Source organism: Rhincodon typus, chromosome 9 (genome assembly GCF_021869965.1).
Source record: "Rhincodon typus isolate 14 chromosome 9, sRhiTyp1.1, whole genome shotgun sequence".
Classification (NCBI taxonomy): domain Eukaryota; kingdom Metazoa; phylum Chordata; class Chondrichthyes; order Orectolobiformes; family Rhincodontidae; genus Rhincodon; species Rhincodon typus.
Window position 1 is genome coordinate 30,584,615 of NC_063340.1, and position 7,721 is coordinate 30,592,335.

Consider the following 7,721-nt stretch of genomic DNA (forward strand, 5'->3'; position numbering starts at 1 on the left):
GTCAGTGAGCTGGGATGAGCAGATAGGTGGGGGAGAAGACGGACAGGTTGTGTCAGGTCAAGGAGGTGGGGATGAGAGGGAGGGTTGGTCACGGGATGAGGCCGGGGTGGGGAGATTTTGAAACCAGTAACGTTCACATTGAGAGCATTGGGTTGTAGGCTCACAAGGCGGAATATGAGGTGCTGCTCCTCCAGTTTCTGTGTGGCGTCATTGTGACACTGGAGAAGGCCCAGGATGGACATGTCGTCCAGGGAGTGGGAGGGGGAGTTGAAGTGATTCCCGACTGGAAGGTGTTCTCGTTTGTTGCGAACAGAGCACAGGTGCTCTACAAAAGCGGTCTCCAAGCCTCTGCTTGAATATCACCAATGTGGAGGAGGCCAAATTGGGAGCAGCGGATGTGCAGGTGAATCTCTGTCTGATGTGGAAGGTTTTTTTGGTTCCTTGGATGTGAGGGGGGAGATGTAGGGGCAAGTGTAGCACTTCCTGCGGTTACAGGGAAAGGTGGTGGGCCTAGTGGGGAGTGTGGAGCGGACGAGAGTCGCGGAGAGAGCAGTCCCTTACGGAAAGCAGATAGGGGTGGGGAGAGAAAGACGTCTTTGGTGGTGGGGCCGGATTGCAAATGGTGGAAGTGTCGGAGGATGATGCATTGGATCCGGAGGTTGGTGGGGTGGTACGTGAGGACGAGGGGGATTCTTTTTTGGTTCTTATTGCGTGGACGGGGTGTGAGGGATGAGGTGTGGGAGATGTGGGAGACACGGTTGAGGGCGTTCTCGACCACCGAGGGGGGGAAGTTATGGTCCTTGAAAAACGAGGACAACTGAGATGTACGGGAGTGGAATGCTCATCCTGGGACCAGATGCGGCGGAGGCGAAGGAATTGGGAATAGGGGATAGCATTTTTGCAGGAAGGTGGGTGGGAGGAGGAGTATTCTAGGTAGCTGTGGGAGTCGGTGGGCTTGAAATGAATATCGGTTTATAGGTGGTTGCCCGATATGGAGACAGAGAGGTCCAGGAAGGGGAGAGAGGTGTTAGAGATGGTCCAGGTAAACTTAAGGTTGGGGTGGAAGGTGTTAGTGAAGTGGATGAACTGTTCGAGCTCCTCGTGGGAGCACGAGGCGGCGCCGATACAGTCATCAATGTAACGGAGGAAGAGGTGGGGTTTAGGGCCGGTGTAGGTACTGAAGAGGGATTGTTCCACGTAACCTACAAAGAAGCAGGCGTAGCTTGGGCCCATGCGGGTACCCATGGCTACCCCCTTTGTCTGTAGGAAGTGGGATGAATTGAAAGAGAAGTTGTTGAGTGTGAGGACGAGTTCGGCTAAGCGGATGAGGGTATCAGTGGAGGGGGACTGGTCGGGCCTGCGGGACAGGAAGAAGCGGAGGGCCTTAAGGCCATCTGCATGGGGAATGCAGGTGTAGAGGGACTGGACGTCCATGGTAAAGATGAGGTGTTGGGGACCGGGGAATTGGAAGTTCTGGAGGAGGTGGAGGGCGTGGGTGGTATCATGGACATAGGTAGGGAGTTCCTGGACCAAGGGGGAGAAAATGGAGTCTAGATAGTTGGAGATAAGTTCGGTGGGGCAGGAGCAGGCAGAGACAATGGGTCGACCAGGGCATTCAGGTTTGTGGATTTTGGGAAGGAGATAGAAGCGGGCAGTGCGAGGTTGGGGAACGATGAGGTTGGAGGCCGTGGGTGGGAGGTCACCTGAGGTGATGAGGTTGTGGATGGTTTGGGAGATGATGGTTTGGTGCTCAGGGGTGGGGTCGTGATCAAGGGGGCGGTAGGAGGAGGTGTCGAAGAGTTGGCGTCTGGCCTCAGCGATGTAGAGGTCAGTGCGCCATACTACAACTGCGCCTCGCTTGTCCGCGGGTTTTATGGTACTTCACTTCACTAACACCTTCCACCCCAACCTTAAGTTTACCTGGACCATCTCTAACACCTCTCTCCCCTTCCTGGACCTCTCTGTCTCCATATCGGGCAACCACCTAGAAACTGATATTCATTTCAAGCCCACAGCTACCTAGAATACTCCACCCACCTTCCTGCAAAAATGCTATCCCCTATTCCCAAGTCCTTCGCCTCCGCCGCATCTGCTCCCAGGATGAGGCATTCCACTCCCGTACATCTCAGTTGTCCTCGTTTTTCAAGGACCGTAACTTCCCCCCCTCGGTGGTCGAGAACGCCCTCAACCGTGTCTCCCACATCTCCCGCACCTCATCCCTCACACCCCGTCCACGCAATAAGAACCAAAAAAGAATCCCCCTCGTCCTCACGTACCACCCCACCAACCTCCGGATCCAACGCATCATCCTCCGACACTTCCGCCATCTGCAATCCAACCCCACCACCAAAGACATCTTTCCCTCCCCACCCTTATCTGCTTTCCGGAGGGACCACTCTCTCCGTGACTCCCTTGTCCGCTCCACACTCCCCTCCAGCTCCACCACACCCGGCACTTTTCCCTGCAACCGCAGGAAGTGCTACACCTACCCCCATACCTCCTCCCTCACCCCCGTCCCAGGCCCCAAGAAGACTTTCCACATCAAGCAGATGTTCACCTGCACATCTGCCAATGTGGTATACTGCATCCGCTGTACCCAGTGTGGCTTCCTCTACATCGGGGAAACCAAGCGGAGGCTCGGGGACCGCTTTGCAGAACACCTACGCTCGGTTCGCAATAAACAACCACACCTCCCAGTCGCGAACCATTTCAACTCCCCCTCCCATTCCTCAGACGACATGTCCATCCTGGGCCTCCTGCAGTGCCACAACGATGCCACCTGAAGGTTGCAGGAACAGCAACTCATATTCCACTTGGGAACCCTGCAGCCCAATGGTATCAATGTGGATTTCACAAGTTTCAAAATCTCCCCTCCCCCTACCGCATCCCAAAACCAGTCCAGCTCGTCCCTGCCTCCCTAACCTGTTCTTCCTCCCACCTATCCCCTCCTCCCACCTCAAGCCGCACCTCCATCTCCTACCGACCAACCTCATCCCGCCCCCTTGACCTGTCCGTCCTCCCTGGACTGACGTGTCCCCTTCCTAACTCCCCACCTACACTCACCTTTACTGGCTCCATCCCCGCCTCTTCGACCTGTTTGTTTCCTCTCCACTTATCCATCTTCTATCCGCCTCCCACTCTCTCCCTATTTATTTCAGAACCCCCTTCCCCTCCCCTTTTTCTGATGAAGGGTCTAGGCCCGAAACGTCAGCCTCTCTGCTCCTATGATGCTGCTTGGCCTGCTGTGTTCATCCAGCCCTGCACCTTATTGCCTCGGATTCTCCAGCATCTGCAGTTCCTACTATCTCTGATTCAAAGAGCTACACAGTGTCTGGTTAGGATCTGGGAGGATGTTGAAAAAAGATTTCCGCGGCCTTCAAAAGAATATTGAAAAATCATGTGAAAGGAAAAATGCAGCATTGCCCAATAACAATGTATAGAAGGGAATATTTAGGTAGCTCTTGTACAGTCACTATGACACAACTGAGCAGTACGCTTTTGTGCAGTCACTATCTATGATCTTGTCTCCGCCCCACGAGCTGTGATGTCTGACCCGTATTTGCAGTAGCTCCTCCCCGAACACTCGCATCCATTGCTGGCATCATGAGTCAAGAGGAGGATGTGGTCATCGTATGTGCTGCCAGAACCCCGATCGGTAAGAACATTCGGATTGGTAAGGGAATGGAGCGAACAAGTCGGGTCCGCGCATATGCTGTAAAATAGTGAAACAATAATAGACGGACTCTTTCCCTGCCCTCCATTCGAATTGCGCGGAAAGTCGGAATCCGTGTGCAAACCTTTTGGCCCAGCCGTGGCCTCTTGTTGGACCAGCCGCCGATCAGGAGCCGGCTGGCAACCAATCGCACGCTCCCTATCATTGTCTTTTAACTCAGCAGCGGATAGGCAATGTCCCTACAGCCATTCTTTTCCGTGGAGTGAAGTTAGCGAGGTATGGCAACCAAACATTTTAAACTGAACCTAAATACTGCAGTTCTTTTCGACAAATAAAGTAGTCCTTTAATGTTAAAAGGGCAGCTTTGTACTTCTCTGGAACTATGGCGACTTTACCTTAATTTACGAAAAAAATACCAAATCGAGGGCGGCACGGTGGCTCATTGGTTAGCAATGCTGCGAAGGACCCGGGTTCAGTTCCACCCTCGGACGAGTGTCTGTGTGGAATTTGCACATTCTCCCCGTGTCTGCGTGGGTTTCCTCTGGGTGCTCCGCTTTCCTCCCACAGTCCAAAGGTGTGCAGGTTAGATGGATTAGCCATGCTAAATTGCCCTAGTGTTCAGCGATGTGCAGGCTATGTGGATTAGCCATGGGAAATGCAGGGATAGGGTAGGGGGATGGGTCTGAGTGGGCTACTGTTCAGAGGCTTGGTCGCCGAGGACCCTTTGGGCCGAATGGCCTGTTTCCATATTTGTAGGGGTTCTTTGGTAATACCGGGTTTATATTCCCGGAATACAACGTAGAGAGTATTTAAGTTTATTTAGAATACTTGGATGAATCCAGCAGATTTGTATATTAATATATTGAAAACTTTTCCAGGAATATATGTTAATCATGTCAGTTCAGTGTGATCACAGCAGAATTTCAGTTTCCTATAATGCTCAATGTGTGTTATGAGGCTTATCAGTTTGGAAGATTAAAATCATAACATAAGAACATAAGAACTAGGAGCAGGAGTAGGCCATCTGGCCCCTCGAGCCTGCCCCGCCACTTAATACGATCATGGCTGATCTTTTTGAGACTCAGCTCCACTTACCTGCCCACTTACCATAACCCTTAATTCCTTTACTGTTCAAAAGTTTATCTAGCCTTGCCTTAAAAACATTCAGCAAGGTAGCTTCAACCGCTTCACTGGGCAGGGAATTCCACAGATTCATCACCCTTTGGGTGAAGAAATTCCTCCTGACCTCAGTCCTACATCTGCTTCCCTTTATTTTGAGGCTATGCCTTCTTGTTCTAGTTTCACCTGCTAGCGGAAACAACCTCCCTGCCTCTACCTTATCTATTCCCTTCATAATCTTCTTTGTTTCTATAAGATCTCCCCTCATTCTTCTGAATTCCAATGAGTATAATCCCAGTGTACTCAGTCTGTCCTCATAATCCAACCCTTTCAACTCTGGAATCAACCGAGTGAATCTCCTCTGCACCCCCTCCAGTGCTAGTATATCTCTTCTCAAGTAAGGAGACCAAAACTGTGCACAGTACTCCAGGTGTGGCCTCACCAGGACCCTATACAGCTGCAGCATAGCCTCCTTGTTGTTAAACTCCATCCCTCTAGCAATGGCAGACAAAATTCCATTTGCCTTTTTAATTACTTGCTGCACCTGCAATCCTACTTTTAGTGATTCATGCACAAGGACACCCAAGTCCCTCTGCACAGCAGTGTGCTGCAATTTTTTACCATTTAAAACCTAGTCCATTTTGCTGTTATTCCTACCAAAATGGATGACCTCACACTTTTCATCATTGTACTCCATCTGCCAGACCTTTGCCCACTCACTTAGACTATCTATATCCCTCTGCAGACTTTCAGTGTCTTCTTTACACTTTGCTCTACCACTCACCTTAGTGTCATCTGCAAATTTTGACACACCACACTTAGTCCCCAACTCCAAATCATCTATGTAAATTGTAAACAATTGCGGTCCCAACACTGATCCCTGAGGCACACCACTAGCCACTGACCGCCAACTAGAAAAACATCCATTTACCCTTACTCTTCGCTTTCTACTGGTCAACCAATCCTCTATCCATGCCAATACATTACCTGTAATACCATGCAACTTTATCTTGTGTAGCAGCCTTTGGTGTGGCACCTTGTCAAATGCCTTCTGGAAATCCAGATACACCACATTCACAGGTTCCCCATTGTCCACCATGTTCGCAGCATGGTGGCTCAGTGGTTAGCACTGCTGCCTCACAGCACCAGGGACCCGGGTTCGATTCCACCCTCAGGTGGCTGTCTGTGTGGAGTTTGCACGTTCTCCCCATGTCTGTGTGGGTTTCCTCTGGGTACTCAGGTTTCCCCCAACAGTCCAAAGATGGGCAGGTTAGGTAGATTTGCCATGCTAAATTGGCTGTAGTGTTCAGTGATGTGCACCTTGGGTGGGTTATAGGGGGATGAGTCTGGGTGGGCTGCTCCAAGTGTTGGTGTGGACATGGGCCAAAGGGCCTGTTTCCACATTGTCGGGATTCTATTCTATGAGAATTCAATAATGTGAGGCATGACCTGCCCCTCTCAAAGTCATGCTGACTATTTCTAATCACACTGTGCTTTTCCAAATTATCATAAATACTACCTCTCGGAATCCTCTCTGATAATTTGCCCATCACAGAACTAAGGCTGACGAGTCTGTAATTCCCAGGATTATCCCTATTCCATTTCTTGAACAAGGGAATAACATTTTCCATCCTCCAATCATCTGGTACTACTCCAGTGGACAGTGAGGACACAAAGATCATTGCCAAAGGCGCAGCAATCTCTTCCCTTGCTTCCCGTAGCAACCTTGAGTATATCCCATCTGGCCCAGGGGACTTATCCATCCTCATCTTTTTCAAAATTTTATAGCACATCCTCCTTCCTAATCCTGTTTGAGCATATCAGCCTGTTTCACGATGTCGATACAAACTACAAGGTCCCTCTCACTGGTGAATACTGAAGCAAAATATTCATTAAGGACCTCCACTACCTTCTCTGACTGCATGCACAAGTTCCATCCACTATTCCTGATCGGCCTTACCCTCACTCTGGCCATCCTCTTGTTCCTCACAGAAGTATAGAACGCCTTGGGGTTTTCCTTAATTCTACCCGCCAAGGCGTTTTCATACCCCCTCCTAGCTCTCCTCAGTTCTTCAGTTCCTTCCTGGCTACATTGTAACCCTGTAGAGCCCTATCTGATCCTTGCTTCCTCAATCTTAAGTAAGCTTCCTTCTTCCTCTTGACTAGATGTTCCACATGTCTGGTCATATATCTGCTGCCCTAGTCCTTCCAGATGGAAATAGTCATGGATTCTTAAATTCCTAGTAACCTTTCCCTTTCCCTTCAGGGATCTGTGGACAAGACCCCCCAGGATCCCTCGGTTCCTCTAAGTTTCCTGGTGTCCTACCATTCACTGAATATTCCCTTGTCTTGTTACACAGGAGCAAGGGGATGCCATTCAGCCCCTCCATCCTGTTACCCAAAAACAGGAGGAGACCAGTCAGTCATCCCAGCAGGCTGGTAGTAGGGAGATGGAGTAGCCTAGTATCATCCTGGTGTGCATGGTGCCCACATCATATCCCTCACCACAAACAGTGAAAAGAATGGAGTTTGGGCGTCAGCAGAGAGAATCCTTTGCTTTATTCAGGAATCAAAAGGAACTTGTTGTGACGCCTTTGCCCTATCTCACTTGTAACCTTCACTTCCAATTCCCCATTCATCGACTGGTACACTCTCTATGGTTCCCTAGTATTAGCCCACTGTCTTTCAAGTGCAGAGCAGAATTGCTGGACCGACTCTGCCCGGTACTCCCAGGGGATGGCCCGGAATTGGAGGTAGCCAGTCCCAGCCTCCAGGCAGCGCTGAGTGGTCATAAGGAACTGTGGCAGTCAGTATAGGGAGGTTGTTTCAGAGATTGTAGGAACTGCAGATGCTGGAGAATCTGAGATAACAAAATGTAGAGCTGGATGAACACAGCAGGCCAAGCAGCATCAGAGGAGCAGGAAGCCTT

At 50.4% G+C, this 7,721-nt stretch overlaps 1 protein-coding gene across 2 annotated transcripts in view; it reads left to right on the top strand.

Annotated features, from left to right (window-relative positions):
* The first annotated feature begins 3,552 nt into the window (after positions 1 to 3,552).
* acat2 (acetyl-CoA acetyltransferase 2) overlaps positions 3,553 to 7,721 on the top strand; it is a 96,103-nt gene continuing 91,934 nt past the window's right edge. The window contains exon 1 of one of the 2 annotated variants that reach the window (XM_048601171.1): positions 3,553 to 3,655. In XM_048601171.1, coding sequence (XP_048457128.1) covers positions 3,604 to 3,655 — 52 coding nt within the window. In that variant the 5' untranslated portion in view covers positions 3,553 to 3,603. Of the gene's footprint in view, positions 3,674 to 7,721 lie in introns of both variants that reach the window. The other variant, XM_048601170.1, reaches the window with a different exon arrangement.